This window comes from Brachyistius frenatus, unplaced genomic scaffold (genome assembly GCF_029030835.1).
Source record: "Brachyistius frenatus isolate BFR_SWC_R1_liver_20210118 unplaced genomic scaffold, ASM2903083v1 Contig_15, whole genome shotgun sequence".
NCBI lineage: Eukaryota > Metazoa > Chordata > Actinopteri > Embiotocidae > Brachyistius > Brachyistius frenatus.
Genome location: NW_027210614.1, coordinates 4,399,530 through 4,418,458, shown reverse-complemented (window position 1 = coordinate 4,418,458; position 18,929 = coordinate 4,399,530). Strand labels below are relative to the sequence as shown.

Genomic DNA, 18,929 nt, shown 5'->3' with positions numbered 1-18,929 from the left:
GGCGCAGCGAGATGACATCATGAAAGGAGCGCCATTCAAACCTCCAACAGTGGAGAAAATAGTGCAAAAAATATTACATGTCTGTTTTTATGTAGATGTAATGGAAACGATTATGGAAAATTATTGCGAGCAGGCAATTATGTTATAATTATGACAGCACAGTTGGGAAAACTCAATCGTTTTCTTAATGTCAGCATATTCCATGAGAAGGCCTGTGTAACCTTCACCTGTGTCCACAGGGTACGTTCATTTTGGTTCAGATCTTTGTTAGATTTGTAGGAAGTGTCGGACTCTTTTGGATAAAATGGATTTGCAACCACAAAAAAAAGAAAATCAATTAGACAACAAATAACAAATAATTTATGTGAAGGTGACCTGTCAGTGAACCCATGATGCAGACTGAGGGAAGTGAAAAGGGAAACCCAGTCAAACAAAGTATGTAGGAGCATAACACATAAATCCCACCTTAGTGCGGTGCTCTTCTCAAGGCCGGTTTACACTTATTTGGAGAAGCCGCTCTATTGCCGGATGTGCAACTCTTCAGAAATGAAACTACATGTCATGGCAACACAGACCGCAACAACTGTGATTGCTCCACTTGATAGCATCTATGTCTTTCAGTGGCCGCACAAACACAGACAGTTCACCCTACTTCTGCCCCAGTGGGTTCAATGGCTGTACACACCATCTCCTTTGAGGTCTTCTCTCTTTTCTGTCTTGCGTTCATTTCAGTAAAAGTAACTGTTGTTCAACATTCAGCTCCAACATACTCCTCTCAGCTTCAGTCGTCATTGTTTGAAGTACACAAAGACACTCTGCACAGTAGCATGGGAACCCCACTGCCAACTAGCTTTTACATAAAGCCTACATACAGTGATGTCGTCCTTTTATGTCCTGTTATGCAGTTCTTTTGTTCCCCTGTTTTTGTTTGTTTATTTTATTCATTTGTTTGTTCTCTATTCCATTTGCTCGTTTTGGTTATTTGTTTGGTTTTCTTGTATTCATTACCTTTATGGTTTGGCCTTTTTTGCCTCCTGTTTTCTTAAATGTTTACCGGTATTGACGTTATGTATGAATATGCTTTGCTTCTCTGTAGAGCACTTTATAAACTCTGTTTTTAAAGGTGCTATATAAATAAAGTTATTATTATTATGATTATTATTATTATTATTATATACAACCATGAATCAGGCTTTCGTTGAACTGCTTCAGCTTTACATGACAAGGCTTTTGATACGTCTGTGTGCTTGTGTGTATGTACGTGTGCAAATGGACATTTACGTGTGAATGTAAAGTATGTGTACATGCACATGTGCATGGAGGAGTGTGTGAAGGTGTCCTTCCCTCAGGCCTGTGAGTGGATGTGACTGTAGAAGCTTTTAATGTTCACACCTTGTCAGAAGTCTTTCAGTTACTGAACACACACACACACACACACACACACACACACACACACACACACACACACACACACACACACACACACACACACACACACACACACACACACACACACACACACACACACACACACACAGGCATGTAGAGGACACATGTCATGTGCTTCTAAACAAACCTGACAGAGATAAGAGGAGGGAGAAGGAGATGGTGAGAGAGAGAGGGCGTAGAAGAGGAAATGGGGTGGAGGGTGGGGGGGCGGAGGTCTTCTAATTCTCACTTCCTCTCTGTAATCGGGCCCTTCTCTCCTTTTCTCCCCTTCCCTCTCTCTCACTGTCTCTCAGAAGCATAGAGAATCAGTTTTAATGGTTTGTCAAATAATGCTTTTCTCCCTCACAGTGGACTGGTGATGTGGTGTTTGTGTTAGCAGTGCGCGCATCTCTCTATGTATGTATGTATGCATGTGTGTGTGTGTGTGTGTGTGTGTGTGTGTGTGTGTGTGTGTGTGTGTGTGTGTGTGTGTGTGTGTGTGTGTGTGTGTGTGTGTGTGTGTGTGTGTGTGTGTGTGTGTGTGTGTGTGTGTGTATATTTTAAAGGGAAGCTTGGCCTACTTTAGCCCAGTGGTTTTCTCTGTTGATATAGCCCATAGCGCCGGATTATACGCTTTTCAATGTGGTCAAACACACACATTCACATTCACAAAACAATACACGTATATACACATGACACACACACACACACACACACACACACACACACACACACACACACACACACACACACACACACACACACACACACACACACACACACACACACACACACACACACTCACAAAACAATGCAATCACGCACACACAGGGAAAGATAAAAATATGTATATAGTTAGTGCAGAGCCCATACAGACACAGATCACATAAACACATGCACACACACACAAACATACATGTCCAGACAGTAAGTCAGAGTCACTAGCAGCATTTAAACTCTCGCCTAAGGAAGCGCCTGTGTTGGGTTACGTGTGTGTCCAGTTTAACGTGACATAGCTGCTTTACTATTCTTATAAACTCCACTGTATGTGTGTGTTTGCTTGACATAGTTTGTCTGGGTTAACAGTTTTTTTTTTTTATGTCAATACCTGTGTTTACACTGTCAGTGAGCAATGTTCTCGGTGGGTATTTCTGTTTGGCTTGGCTAGTTTTGTGTGTGTGTGACTGACTGACTATATTTGGGTATGTGTGTCTTTTGTCTGTTTCTCTCTCAAGGGTAGTTAAGACCAATGTCTGTGTGCGACCAAGAATGTAAATGGATGTTATCGTGACTGTGGAGTCAAGGTTGAAGTACCGTGTGTGCATTTGTGTGTGATAGATATATCAATATATCTGAAGTACAGCGGCTTTGCGTGTGCTTTTATGTGTGGTATGCATGTGCATGTGTTTAACAGTAGTGGTTGTTCACCTGTAAGTGTTTTGATGGATATTTCTTAACAGTGCAACACAGTGAGACAGATGGAGTATCATGGTGGTAGAGCCACAGGAGGAAGAGGAGTGGAGGCAGAGAGACAAAAAGAAGCGACATGAGAGTTAAACAGACAAAATGGAAGATAAAAGTATAGTTTCTACATATAGTTATCTTTCTGCACATGGACTTGTTTTTAGTTCGACTAGTTGATAGTGACACAGACTGCCTGTAGATCCACAGTACTAGCGGTTGCTCAACTGATGATCATAAAAAAAAGTGTGAAGGGCCCCATTTGAATATACGTGCTGCTGCATGTACCAGAGATGATGAAAATGAGCCAATATGGCCAGTTTGATATAGGTCCATGGGTTTAAAGCTTGTCAGATAACCAAAACACTGTACAATGGTTTATTCTATAATTAAATCATAGATTTGATAAAAACAGAATAATGACACTGCAGCAATCAGCGTGTTATTGGTCTCATCAACTAAGATGTAAACAGATGAATTACTACAAACTAATCAACCAGGGATATGTGAATAGACACATTTGATTTGCCAGTACAGTAGATAATGTCATGATTACACTGCATTAGAAGTTCAGCCAGAATAAAGTTTTTCCTTATCAGACGACCTTCAGGTTTTTTTTTTTCTCTCAGCCCTCTGCTCGCCTCCTCTGTAATGCTGTACTCACCCATTGAAATGAATGACATTAGCAGAATTTAGACATTCTTTCTACATTCTTTAGACTTTACCACTGAATCCACGCTGGTCTAAACAAAGCCTTACACTGCAAGAATTTGGAAAGGTATTGATTGATTTATTAACTATTATATTTGTCATTATTATATCACTCTTCACCAGCTGTTTACGGCAACAATATCAACAACAAAGTAGTAATGAACTCAACTTTTTTTGGTAATTTTTCAGTGAACAGCCCTTTTTTTTTCAAATGCATAAACACATTTGCCAAGAGCCCGTATGTTTGGCACATATCCATAACTCACATTCACAACTTTTATTGTTTTTTTTTGTTTTTGTTCCAAGTGTCCCACATTACCAATGGAAAAATAGCCAGTGTCAGGCTTTGGGCCAGTTTTCTAGTTTTTCAACACTGCCTTGTGAACCAGTAATTGTTCAGACACTCTTAGATCTCTACCAATTACAAAAAAAAAAATTGTTTATCAGATAGCATAGATTAATATATGTTAATAGAGCTGAAAGGAAATGACAGGAGAGAGGAAGTGTGATATGCAACAGTGGTCTCTGGTCACACTTGAACTGACGTCACGTCAACAACTTAAATCTTGAGGTCCTCAGGACACACTGATAAACGACTGCATATGTATGTACACTGTAAAAATGTTTGTGGGCCGGATTTCTGTAAAGCTTCTGAAATGAGGGCAATACAAACCATTATCATAAATACTGTACATGCCCCGTTGAATGTTTTTCTGATAATGAAGTTAATATGGCCCACAAACACCAAACATTCAGCAAATTGTCCTGCAAATCCAAATGTTATATGTACTTTTTATATGTTTTTTTTTTTTTTTAACATATTTTTTAAGCTTTGACTCTTCGTTGTCAAAGTGGCCATCATATGAAAGGGTTATGAAGGCTACACATAAGTGTACTTGTGGTGATCCTCATCCCTGGAAACAAGTTTGAAATGTATGATTTTGGGGGATTTTTAGTCAAAGCAATATCTGTTGTGTGTCATCTTGTCAGAATCAGACAATTCTGACTGACAGATGCATGTTATGTAATTGAGTTGTTTGTGACAGTGCAGGAGGTGGTAAATGTGTGATGTGCAGTACGCCTCTATAAGCCCGGAAACAAAAACAAGGTTGTGTGTGTTTGTGTGTGTGAGACAGAGACAGAAAGAGAAAGTACTTTAGTGTGAAGGACCCAGAGACCTGGCTAACAGCCAGCAGTCTGGATACCCATAAACCCTTGCTGCTGCTGCTGCTAGGCAAAATGGGCTTTTCTAAAGAGAAGTTAAACCTGTGTTGCAACATGTATACTTTATATGCCAAATTTTCATGATTACTTGCAATTCTACAGTTTTTAAGGGTTTTAGAGCATTGGCCATGGTCTCTGGTACACATGTTGTTTGGCAAATTCAGGACAAAACCAACTTTAAGTTCAAGTGAAATGTTTTCTTGTTGGGATTATTGAACAAAAATGTATTTTTGTCACCAACAAGACCTCCTTTGAGATAACTCTACTCTGTCTATGGTCCATGGACTAAATATACTCCCTTATCATACAATGTAGTGGCAAATCAGTGCTTTTATCACATGGGATGTCCTTTCACAACCTCATTGTTTCAACCTGATGTTCACATTCAATAAAAGATCATCTTCCGAGTGCCCACTTGAAGCAAACAGTGACCCATGTTGGGACCAGATTCACAGTTAGAAAAACACTGGTCTACAACTCAGTGAGATGTGGCTGCATGCCAGCTGCCTACTCACTGCTCCTGTTCCTTACCACAGCTCACACAAATTGGTCCCTCTGGGATCTTGTGCAGCTTTTTTGTACCTATTGTGACCTAAAATTATGGTGACTTTCCCCCAAAATTGTAAAACAATATGCATTTTTAATGGCGGCTATTTTTCACATATAATTGTAATAATTGGAGAGAATTGCAAGTCAAGGGGAAAAAAAAGTACTGAGGCAGTATTCATTTAATTCATGGGGAGTGTGATTTGTACCTAAACTGTAAGCATGTGTCTCTGAGAAAGACTCATGATTATTTCCTCTGATAATTAGCATACTGCAAATCACAGAGAGCTCCTGGAAAATACTGAGGATTTTCTGCCGAGAAAGTTCAAAGCAAAAGACATTCTTATCTCATGTTCCACTCATGATAAATGTACTTTCAATCGAGTGTCAGCACAACAAACACTAAATTAAATCTTAATTTTTTTTTTCTAACTGTTTGATGTTTTGAAACATATTTTGATGTAAAGCATTCCCTTTTTTTTGACTTTGTGTCTAAACTTTGTCAGCTTTGTGTTCTTCTTAAAACTTAGAAAAAATGGAAATAAAATGATGCAGGTTGATTGTAACTTGTGCTAATCTAAAATAAATGACTCTGTCTTCTTAGTTATCCTTAATCATTTTTTGTTTTTTATTGTAATCTCTGCATAGGGATTGATAACCGTTGCATACAGAAACTTTTTTTTGTAAATATTATTAAAGAGTGTACAGTTGTTCTATAGATTTGGTGATTTATTCGTGGAAAACCGACAGTTACACAAATTGTAGGATTGATGTGTATTGTTTAGTTTGCTACACACCTCTATACACACACAAACAACACACACAGGCCTGCGTGGACGGTCTAACGCTAGTAGACAGACAGTTTGACAGACACTGCGGCTTAGGTGGGGTTCGTGGTTTAAATATAAGAGGATTGCGCAGCAAGGTGTTGCTCGAGGACACCAGAGAATCAGCGGGGTTCGTACTCTCTTATCGCTCACTTCAAGTGCCACCTGCTGCCAAAGTACCCTTGAGCAAGACATTCAACTTCTCACAACACTGTAGCAATGCTGCTGTGTAGATCTGTCTGATATCGTGTGCACCTCTGTCTTCCTGTTTATCCCGTGTTTGTGTGAATGACTTTATGTATCTTCCAGGGTAACTCACACTCCCAGAGGCAAAAGAATTGTAATTCCTTTTCAAAATAAGATCTGTTTTCCTGTCTTTCCATTGAAATGCTTTCAAACCTGTGAAAACACATTATCTCTTCTCTTCTCTTCTCTTCTCTTCTCTTCTCTTCTCTTCTCTTCTCTTCTCTTCTCTTCTCTTCTCTTCTCTTCTCTTCTCTTCTCTTCTCTTCTCTTCTCTTCTCTTCTCTTCTCTTCTCTTCTCTTCTCTTCTCTTCTCTTCTCTTCTCTTCTCTTCTCTTCTCTTCTCTTCTCTTCTCTTCTCGTCTAACAGAACAACATTAAACATCTCAGTGTTACTTTTAGCAGCAGTCTTTAAAAGTACTGTTTAAAACAAGTTTGCTTAAGGGTAAAATAGCTAGCGTTGGGTAGGCTGTCAAACTGTTCCATAGCCAGGGGTCTATAATTAAGCCAGAGAACTAATTATCCATGAATACAACTTTATATTTTCATTAAGGGCTACACGTAATACGTGGTTAGAAAATAAGATATTTACCATATTTTGTTTCCATATTGAAACAAAATATGGTTGGGTTTAAATCTCATATCACCAACCTGCCAGTTTCCTTGCTTTTGACTTGGGCCCCATACTTTTTTTAAAGTCCTCCAGTGGGGTTTGATAGTTGAAGTTACAAAGAATTCAGATGACTACAGTAATGTACATTAAGTGTTAACACAGAGAAACAAAAAAAGGAAAAATGCCCATCTTGCCTCAAGCCATTCTCTCTCTCTCTCTCTCTCTCTCTCTCTCTCTCTCTCTCTCTCTCTCTCTCTCTCTCTCTCTCTCTCTCTCTCTCTCTCTCTCTTCTTTTTTTTTTACTCCAGCAGCACATGGAGAGAAAAGGAGCTCTGAGTGTTTTGTGTATCACTAGCTGGCTTTACAAATTTAAAAAAAATTCACCATCCTGTTGCCAGGAATTTATACCACCACTGTTTTCAGATTTATACCACACTGTTTTTCCCCAACATACTGTCTACAGTTTTTATTGGAACGCCCGCCAAGACTGTAATTTAAAACAAATCTCCTAAAAACACTGTCCACATCCTCACCCTGTTGTCCGCCATTTCTCTTTTGCTGTTGTTATGGTAGTAGAAATCTTTAACCACCAATAAATTGTGTTATTTATCGTATTTAATGTGTTCACTTTGTCTCATCTGCTCACTGCCTTTCTTTCTCTCCCCAACGCTTGCTTCATCTCTGTCTTTTCCACAACAAGCGCTTGTTGTCTATCCATTTACTCCGAGCTGTGTTGTGTCACTGATAGACTAGTGCTCCACCAGACAATCTTAAAAAATGGATTACGTCCCAGAGTGACAGGTTAAAACAAATGGTTTCAGCCGAGGACATACATCTACTGTACATTTGTGGGGTGTATCTAGTGTTGGCAAGTAGAAGCCGAATGTTCTGCTAGACTACGGTGGAAGATAGTCATATTTGTTTTATGAGTTTACGTTGGTCTTGTCTCTGGTTTGTGTTTGACAGATTGTTTTTCCAAATGTCAGAGCCAGTAGATACATGAGGAACCAAAAATATAAACTGCTGCTATCTTTCAAAAAAAGTCAGCTTTTCTGGTAAGACAAGAGTACATATTTTACACTGGTCTGCCATGTTCTATTACATTAGATGAGTGGACTTTGTATGGGTTTTATGGCTCCAAAGGTCATAGATTTTACTGGCCCAATTATGTTAAATTTAAGCTCCGGTTTTGCAATTTTACCATACTTTTGTGAAGATCTTTCAGCAGTTACCAAATGCAATAATTTCCAGGGTACAGAAATTGAAAACCAAGGTGAGTTGACATATTTTGTGGGAAAGTTTCTTCCACCCATTACAGTTGGATTGGAGTGTGGGCATCAGACATATTGTGGTGAAACCCAAACACCATTACAAAAATAATATCCCCAACCAAGAAAAATAATATATTTTTGGTTTTCGGAGCGCCCTGCCTTTGTTGTGATGAGTCATTGGAAAGTTATACTTGGACATGGGTAGTGGAAATGCCAATGGTTTTTTCCACTTCATCAGGCCCTCATCTTCTACACCTATGAACTTCCAATTACAGACATCTTTTGCTACAGCTACAGAGCAGTCGGGGGTCAAGTGCCTCAGTTGAACACATCATGATAGTCACTGAAGAGGTCTCTTCCTCGCTACACCTGTCAGGATTCAGCCTGCTGGAATTTCAATGACAATAATCTATTTACACGCAGACTTTTTGAGTGCAACAACCTGTGAAGTGTTAGGATCCCCAGGGCTGCAAACATCACTCTTTATTTGGCTTTGCTAAGGTGTGATTGATACAGGTTGTCACCGCCGTAGCGAGAAAACAGTGTATGAGACACTTAAAAATTCAGCACTGGTCAACACCAACATAAATCCATGAAGAGAAACCAACATGTAAACGTTGATAGTCCCATACCACATTAATTTAGAGACAGTAGCATACTTCGTTTAAACAAATGAGAGTACAAACATGAAGACCAGCAGCCTCCTTCTGCAGGCCTTCTTTATGTTGCATTCTTCATGTTTGCAGGTCTGATATTTCACAGGCACCTGAGCTTTATGGCAAAGGATAATAGATTACGATACAAACGTGACAAACGTGATATAGTAGACTGTTTTTCTAGTGTGCAGTATGGGAAGTAAGTAAAAGGGTTTTACTTGGTAAGTAATGCATGTATGATTTTGAAATTGGTTTCTGCTGCTTTTCACTCACTCTTTATCCCCCTGAAATGAAACAAAGAGTGTGAGCCAGTTCAGGCAGCCAAGTCGAGTCCATCACCACACTCACATGATGTTCTCCTCTCACTGCAACATACATCCATCGCACCCTTTCTATCATGGCGTGTACTTAAGCCATTTTGGCTCTGCTCACTCTTTTGCAGCATGCCTGCAGCCACTTCACTCATGTGACTCACACAGCGTTTGAAAGCCCTACTCTCAGCTTGGTGCTTCCTTGTGGGGAGTGAAGAGGTCAGAGCCCAGACGTCAAACATCAATGCTGTATATTTTCTACATTCACATATGATCTATTCCACTTGAGCTGCCTGCCTGAAAGACAGAAAGCTTCAGGAAGCTGTTTGAACCAACTCTAAAAGCCTAAAAAGTTATTAGTTTTTCTGCTTGGCGGACCACTTGTAAACCAAATATACCAGAAAACTGCAAGGACATGCTAAAGATCATAAGGCTTTGATCTAGGTGTCTACATGCAGACAGGTAACCTTAACCTGAATTACTTTCAATAACTTTTATTCTTACTTTTACTGCTTTTGGATCAGAAATCTGTTGAAGCAAAGTACCACCATGCATGACAATGAATAGTCTAATGACAACTTCCCAATGCCATCTCTGAATACCATCGTAACAAGGCTGGATGCCTGAGCTCTTTTTTTTTTTTTACAAATTTGCATCAACTGGCACATAGTACTACATTTGGTGCACATGGGCAGAAAAGGACGCTTCTAAGTGCACCTGCTGTTTTCAATAATAAATAAATGTTCTCAGCCTGTCACTTCAGTGATAGAAGAGCGATGTTGGGATGGAAACCAACCTGGTTCTTAGATGTCTGTTCTCAGCAAAACAAACAATTTTTCACCATAAAAAACTAACAACTCACTTTGAGCTGACTCATTTGAATAGAAGCTCCCATCTGTGCCTCTTTTTTTTTTTTTTACTTTCGTGTGGTCATGGGTTTATATTTTCAGATTCCCCAGCTCCAACATGTATTTGTTATCACTTGCTAATTTTACTTCTGCAGTATGCATCGTTGCTTTAAAATAAAGTATTAACACAGAAGCTGCACTTTTGCCAGCACAAATATCTTCTTGACAATTAGAGGGTCATCTATTTCAAGATAGGAATATCAGTTTTGAAATATTCCCAGCTTTTTTCACGCACTGTCATTTTTGTTACATTACTCTGGTATGCCCAAGTGGCAACCCATCATGATGTCGCTCACGAGTTTGTGAACGGCTGTTTTGAAGGCTAAAGGCTGGTATTTTGGTTGTTGCTATAATTATTTGGAGCTAGAAGTGACCATATTTGGATAAGCTGGGGAGGAGCGAGGGGTGGATTTGACTAAGAATTTGAGGACACTATGCCCGCCGCCCTATAGCAACAAGCTGACTTCACCCCAGGCCTGTCAATCAAACCAGGCACACTCCCAAACATACCTCTCTTTGAAGCCTAATATGTAATTAATTATTTCATTATTTTTAGGGGGACTACCAGAACACTCAGAAGAAAGAGTACATTTAGCGAATGACTTCATAATGACTTTCATCATAAAAAATATATTGACTCACTTCATTAGAGAAATTAATACTTTTCAATGGAAGTCTTTTGTAGCTTGGGGATTTTTTTGACCCAGCCCTAAGCAGCACTTAGTGGTATTGCACTTCAAGGCACTTCTGCGTTGGCTTTACTTTTCAGACACACAGACTGCATCCAATTTTAGATACAGTCTATATGCCTTACCACACTACCATCTAGTCTAAACAGTAATCTCAGAAAAGTATGTCAACATGAGACGCACCGACAATCTGACAGACCAGCAGGTAGAGCGGGAGATGGACTGAAACAGGCAGATACAGATGGGCAGTTAGACAGATGGACGAAGCAACAGTAAGGCACACGGACAAGCTGGCTGGTTGGTTGGTTGACTGTAAAGACCGGCTGGCTGGAATCACTGAGTGGCTGTCTGATTACATAAGCTGGTTGACAGGGTGGACAGTTGACCGACTGATGAACAGTCAAATACTCTGAACGCGGCTCGCTTATTTTTATGTAAATGTCAAACAGCCATAGGATCAGTGTGTTTGCCTGATTGTAAGGAAAGCAAGATGAAAAGAGAGCAGAAAAAGAAGGGAGAGAAACAGACAGAGAGAGACACACACACACACACACACACACACACACACACACACACACACACACACACACACACACACACACACACACACACACACACACACACACACACACACACACACACACACACACACACACACACACACACACACACAAAGGGAGAAACAGAGCTTAGACAGGGATATGGAATCATGTCGGGCCATCAGTGCAGTGACAGCTAAACGATTACTGCTCATTACCTGACTGACTAAAAATATTGTGTGTGTGTGTGTGTATTACTATTCACACACACGTGAATTTTCATCTGTCTGGTCAGTCCTCCATTTAAGACACAAATCACAGCACCATTTTATCACCAGTCACAGATGGAGTGAATGATAATGCCTGTGTCTGGGTTTATACAATACATTTCGCCTAAGGTATATGTTTATGATGATTTATAATGTCTGATTTGTTTGTATTTAATTTGTCTTTGTATGGAACTTTGCAATGTGACAATACATGATTTATTAACTTACGTGTTTGAGCTAAATCTTGATCTAGGTCAATACGAGAGCCTGCAGAAAGCCCTTCACAGACAGTTTTACCTCGACTGTTTTCAGCTATGGTAGCTCCATAATGCAGCCAGTACCTCTTTGATCAATAGAAGTCCCATATGCAGCCACCATTTCTCTATATCTTTGACCAGTGGCAAAAATTAACCTCTGCTCAGAGCAAAATGTCCTTGAAAGTTCATACGCCCATGAAATTAAAAATGAAGGAGCAAAGCATGCCCCCGATAATTAGTTATACCCATTTCACTTTGTTCACATCTTATTTGTTGAGTTGTGAAATATTCATGTGAGAATGCAACTGCTGTCCCCTGTGGGCCACCAAGGTGATTTATTGGAGCCTGTGACAAGGCAATTCTCTTCCTGGTCGAGAAAAAGAGCATATGCACAGAAAATGCAGCACACAGTCTAGAAAAGTAGATTTCACATTACCAATGAAAGAGATGTCAATTTCATGCAATCCACACAATCATAAAATATATACATTCTATAATATAGCATAAAAATAGGTAAATGAGGCTTTACATAAATGTGTCAGCTCGCATGTTTTAGGTGCAGAAAATAAACCAACTCAAAACTTAATGGTGGCAAAACATACATTTCCCACTATACTTGTGATACCTGTAGTAGAAATTTCACTGTAATTTAACAAGCCTTGCTTGAATTTGCAGCATTAAGCATTACATCAGTCTCTGACAATTATGATCTACCACATAACAATCAATGGCGTGTGGGGATAAAAAGATGCTTTATTTGTGGTCTGGGGCTTTGGCATCCATGGACACAATTTCAACTTAGTTACCACTTTATTAAGTGTAAAGAGCTAAAGCTAATGCAGTCTAATACGTCAGTCCTGCAGGAAATCTTATCCTCATTATGGTCATAATAATCATGTTTTTGTTGAAGATGTTTTATAGAGATGCTGCTTCAACTATATTTCAAGGCTGTAGTTTGCGTTGCTCTTAAATTTAACCAAAACATCTGTCTGCATTAGTCTTGGCTAGGTGTACTGGATTATATATATTACTAAAACAACAGAGGAATTTAATTGCACAGGACTATAATTAAAAATCAAATAAATTCAACTGAATTGACTAAATTGCTATCTAATAAACGTATTATAGTTTTCCTAGAGTACTTTAACATGCAGTAATAACCTTTGATAAATAGGAATATTGAGAAAACCAGAACAATGCTGAATACAACCGTGTTGAGAAGAAAGGAAAGTAAGAAAAAGTGTGGCTTGTGTTCAGCTGAGGTTAAGTCACCTACAACTGGTGGCATCAGTTTCAGGAATTTAAATCAAAATGCAGCAAAATACATCACAGATATGGACTATTTAATCAGTGAGGAGTAACCAGGCTTTTTAACCCTTGGGCAGGAGTGTGGAGAGGTTTTCACGCACAACGCGTATACTTGTCGGCATTTGATTACCGCAGTATACCAACAATCATTTACTGTGTGTGTACAGCTAAGAATCAATTAATGTGCTTTTCTCTGAAATCTCTTTTCTGTTAGTAACAGTGTTACAAAAGTGTAAATGGTTTTATCTTTATGACAATATAAATATTAAGCAACTACACAAGCACAGCCAGTTTGAATGGTCATCAATTTATACATTTTCTGAGTTTTGTTAGAGAAAAGCAGCAGCATGCTCTACCCTCTACTGGTATAAAGAGTGCACAACATTTAATTAGCTTATAGCCACAGGGACCTGAATGCTCAGTCACAAAATCATTTAAAACCCACATAAACCAAAAGTTGGATTATGAGCTCAGTGATCTGAACAAAAAGTTGAGGTGCCAGACACTATTGTGGGTAAGTAAAGTAGAAATCTAATTTACACCTGTAAGAAGAGAAACCTCTGTCTTCCTCCTCCTTTCTCCTTTCTCTCCACGCCCCTGTTGGTTCAGTCTTTCCTCCATTTCTTCATCTCTGGCCTCAATCTCTCTTTCTGTTTGTTGTTTTGGTATTCTACCTTATCTGTTCTTGTTTGTCCTTTGTGTCCTTGTTCTGAGGCCAGACAATTGAAATTATTTATTTTTCACCATTCACTCTTCTCTGTGTGGCTCAGTAGTTTAAATGGGTTCCTGTTGTTACTGTCTATTATTAAGACTATTTTAAATAGTATTTTGCCTTTATTACTTAGGAGCTACAGAGACAGACAGGGAATGTGGTGAAAGAAAGCCGGGTACATGCAGTAAAGGTTCATACTGGAATCGAACCGGCGACTCGCCTGCTTTTTATTGTCTTCTGTTGTCCACCCACCTTTCTTTTTCTTTCTCCAAAAATGTTTCATTTTCTGCCTCTTTTCCACTTTCATTTGCTCCTTTCCTGTGTGCCAACCCAGCCAACCTCTCTGTGGACCTAGCTGACCTTTCAAATGATACAAAATGAATTGTATGAAATGAATACAGAGCCCAGACTCATTGTCACCCCTGCTTTGATTACATTAGCACTTGAATACTGTTTCAGTGTCTGTCTTTATTTCCCCTTTATTCCTCCCTCCTCTCATTCCCTTCGCTTATTGTTCATTGTTATGTACTTTTGTGCATTGCAAACAAGGTGTGCTCATTGTGTCCAATCTTGTCGTCGTCATTTGGATATACCAAGAGCTACTCAACTTTTCACTTCGGTGGTGTCACTAAATTCTTAATTTCCCATTCTGCTTGCACAGTGGCAAAACTGGTGGGAATTATACGTAGCATGAATTCACATAATGACCAGCATTTTTTTTTTTTTAATGATGCTGTAAAGTAGAAATGAAAACAAGTTTCAAGTTCATCACACCACAGAAGTATGGGTTGTTAACTACCCATCCAAATTTGAATGAAAAAAACCACCGACAAGTTTGTTAAATTAGGCTTTGAAATCGTGAGATAATCAGGAGTCTTCTCTGCACTGAGACTGGGGTGTGTGTCCTGAAGGAGCTGAAGCTCCGCCCACTCGCTGGAAGGTGTTCAGTGTCCTGTAGGACAGTTCTGTGACTGCAGTTCTTTTCACACTAAGCGGTCCGTCTGACATCCAACCTCTCGGTGACTTCATGCATGATGTCAGTGGCTCTGTCTCTCTGGTGGACGGAGCAGCCTGCTTTGTGAAAACAGAATAAAATTAGAATTTATTCCTCCAGTGAGTGAAACATACAGATGCATATAAATCCAGCTTGTCCCCGCTGAGCTGTAACACAGGAGTAAAACTGGACACCAGAGACAGCAGACAGTGAGTCTCCAACTACTTCTAATGACCTGCATTACAATAGTGGAGATAATAAGAGCGGAGGAGTTGATTTAGTTCTGTAACAACTGCAACATGCACAACGCTGCATTACATCACATGTCAATTCAAACTTTGAACCTGCTCAGGTCAAGCCAACAGTCTTTCTCTTCCACTGATGTCCCTCCACCTCCACCTCCACCTGTTCTCTGCAGCCTCCTGCACATGTAGTCGGGCTCGTTTATCCGGACCGGTACCGGTACATGTAACCGAGAGGGTCGGTGATTGTAACGTTACACCGGAGTACAAAAACAACAACCCTCATTAATCGGGAGGACTAGATCTACTCTGGTCCATGTTTACCATCACCCCGACATGTAAAATACAGAGTTACATATATTATAGTTCCTTATCGGAGACGCATAAAAAAATGCGATTATCAGAGCATTTTCCTCTGAACTCTGCTCAGCTAAGAGCTCAATATAAGCTAATTAACACATTAGCTACCATTTCACAAAAATACTGTGTTTCTACACGAGTAAAATCACGTTAGTGGTTTGCATCACGGACTAAATATAGAGTTACTGTGGAAAAGTTATCTCGTATCATTATAACAAGCATATAACTTAAGCTGAGTGGTGAACTGCTGGCGGTGGTGGACGGTGCGACCGGGAGAATGAACGGCCGTGAGGGCAACGCTCGGTTCAGCTCTGAGCTGCAGGAGGAACGGTGCGTCGGTGCGTCCGTGAACTCCGTCTGTCTCCGGTGGAAGTTGGTGAAACTATCCATCGTGAAATGATCACTGCAGAGGCGGCTGTTGGTGTTGATACTAAAGTCTCCTTTAGCGTGGCTCTTCATGAAATCAATCCACCTCTTTTTCCTTCATCAGTAGGGAATTTAAATAGCGCTGCTTTGGAGGTTCTTGCTTCCAGGAAAGATGCACTTGCGGGTGGAGGGAGACGTCCTGTAGTAGCCAGCTGATGTACAATAACAATCTGACTACAGCAGGAGTAGAACTGAAGTCCAGTGGGATGACCTCTTATGCAAATGAGCTCCAGGGTTTTATAGCGTTTCACCATGTGAGAGGAGGAGCCATGCAGAAGGTTATATAAACTGGCTGTGATCTGACGTAGATAGGTTGTTGTGAGGTAGATAGGTTGGGTTTTAGCCCCACCTTAAAAAACCTGAGCTGAAGACGGATGAGAAACTGTTCAACAGTCTAACTCCACATTTCAGTGCGACAAAGTTTTCAAACTTTGCACATGCTTTCAGCAACTCATTTCACACGTATATAATGTATTGAGAAGCAAATCTTGGAATTTGCTTTGCAGCATCTTTAAGTATCTAAGAAATTTGGTATGTGCAGGCATCCAGTTCAGATTACCAACCTCAATCACTTCAACTGTCTCTTTTCAATTTGAAGAAGCAGTTGTTCTACTCAGAGCTTCTTCTACAGCTCCTCACCCCACCCATAAGAATACGCTCAGGCTTCTCATGAAGGCATGTTGACGCATCCATTTTAAGTATTCAAACCCTCTGTTTCTGGGCGACTATTTGGGCAAATGCTGCAGATCTACAGGGAGCATAAGAACCTTCAAGATCAAAGATAAATGAAGTTCTTAGGGCCACCAACTTGTCCCCAAACCAGAGGAGGCAATCCACCATTTCAGAGCATCTAGGCTCATTTTGTTACTGTCATGTGCTTACACCACTATGTTTCAGGGTTTAAGATTTGATGTTGCTGCATTGTTTGCTTCCAGACGTCAGCTGTCTTGCTGTGTTTCAGGCATGTGTTTTTGAAAATGTCTTCCTGTTTTGCAGGCTGTCAGGATTCATGCTGCCCTCCCCTATAGTCAGCAGTGGATCCATATTGGCCTTATGGTTTACCACAGACTTTGCTGTGAGTGCGCAGGGCTTCAAAGCTGTATATGAAGGTAAGACAATGTGTGAGTGTGCATAGTGATGTGTGAGTGCTGGTCATGATACACATGCAACATGATTGAATTGTGTTGGAAAGTTTGGTCTGAATAACGATGAAATTTAAGAAGCAAGCAGAACAGTATGCTATATGAAATGAAAACCAGACTGGCTATCACTGATTGATAAGATTATTTCTGATCATGTATAAATAATATCCAAATAACATTGCTTGTTGCTGTTGCATTGTGTGACTTTGATGACATGGGTGGAGCTGATGGTCTACACTTTGATTGCAGTTCATTTGAGGATTTCAAAATTTTTTATTTGCCTTATCTAACATCTTAGTAACGACAACCTGGTGTTGCTTCAGAATTTTGAAAAAGAGTGTTTCTCTGTGGACTCCGTCAAGTGTGTCCCTTCATAGCTCTGAGAAATCAGACAAGTGAACTCTCCTGTTGATTCATCCCTGATATACATCCCGCACATTGCCCTGGACTTCAGGTGAAACAGTACGGCTGGGCTCTGATTCTGATCTATCAGAATCACTTTTCACAGAAACAGATCTGTGTGTGCGAGCTTTGACTCAGTTGACCAGAGCGTTTGTCTTGGTCGGCCTGCCATCAGTTGGCTCTATTGCGATGTATACATTATATCTGTATACATACACTACAGACTTGTATTTATATGACCTGGAATTTCTGGTTCTTGTTGACATCAGTTCCTGTTTTGCTGCATCTTGTGTGTTATGACCATGGTCTACAAGACTGTTCCTTGTCTTTCTTGTCTGCGTGCCTGTTGGGATGCAGCACAAATGCTTAGCCTGACCTTTTGAGCATGCGCGCGCATGCGCACGCACACACACACACACACACACACACACACACACACACACACACACACACACACACACACACACACACACACACACACACACACACACACACACACACACACACACACACACACACACACACACACACTGTATCTTCCATTATGCTTGTATAATGGTTCTTCTATGAATCATGAACTCTAAATATCAAAGACAAACTCAAGAGAGAAGATATACACACAAACTCCCTAGTGTGTGTGTGTGTGTGTGTGTGTGTGTATGTGTGTCTGTTTCACCTTTATCCTACCCTATATACTGTACAATGCTGTGTTTCGATGTGTGTGTATTCCTAGATGTGTATAATGACTTGTGTGCGTTTGTGTATGTTGAAAGAAACCTGACAGCTATTAAACCCTTTTCCAGGAAATACGTTGTCTATATTTTTTCATGCCTTTGTTCTGTATCACATCTGTCGGGACCCTTAAGTGTGTTTGTTGCCTCAGGAGTGATTGGTAGAAATGCGTGTGTGTCTGTCTCTGTGTGAGTGTGTAACTGACAGGTCTTTCTGCTAATGTCTTTTTTTCTGCATTCCTGGGTTTTCCATTGATGTCACAGACATAAAAAAAAATAATTAATCATGTCTGTGTTAGTGTGCATGTGTGTGTAAAGAAAATGACATTCATGCATCACAACAAGGCGTGACATTTATAAATATTTTGTTTTTTTTATGTGCATGAGACCATGTGATCATTCCAGTTCCTGTCAGCTGGAACTGTCAGCTGTCTGCTTCATCTTTTCACCAGTTCGTTTACTGGAGTTTATTAAATGCCTACAATGTTCAAAGGATTGAGTCTCTCAAATGAAAAACAAACTATTATCACGAACCACATCCTTCAGCACTTGCAATGCATAATTTACCAAGATAAAGTCAATGTGCATCAAAAACATAATTACATGTAATATAACACGTTGAAAGATCCAATATTAATCAGTTGCACACCTGCAAATTG

The 18,929-nt window shown here is 40.0% G+C and overlaps 1 protein-coding gene across 1 annotated transcript in view; it reads left to right on the top strand.

The window, feature by feature from the left end:
• Positions 1–18,929, top strand: part of csmd1a (CUB and Sushi multiple domains 1a) — a 389,222-nt gene that overhangs the window by 114,908 nt on the left and 255,385 nt on the right. The window contains exon 3 of the mRNA XM_069693686.1: positions 16,992–17,104. Within this exon, the coding sequence (XP_069549787.1) occupies positions 16,992–17,104 (113 nt within the window). The remainder of the gene's footprint in view (positions 1–16,991; positions 17,105–18,929) is intronic.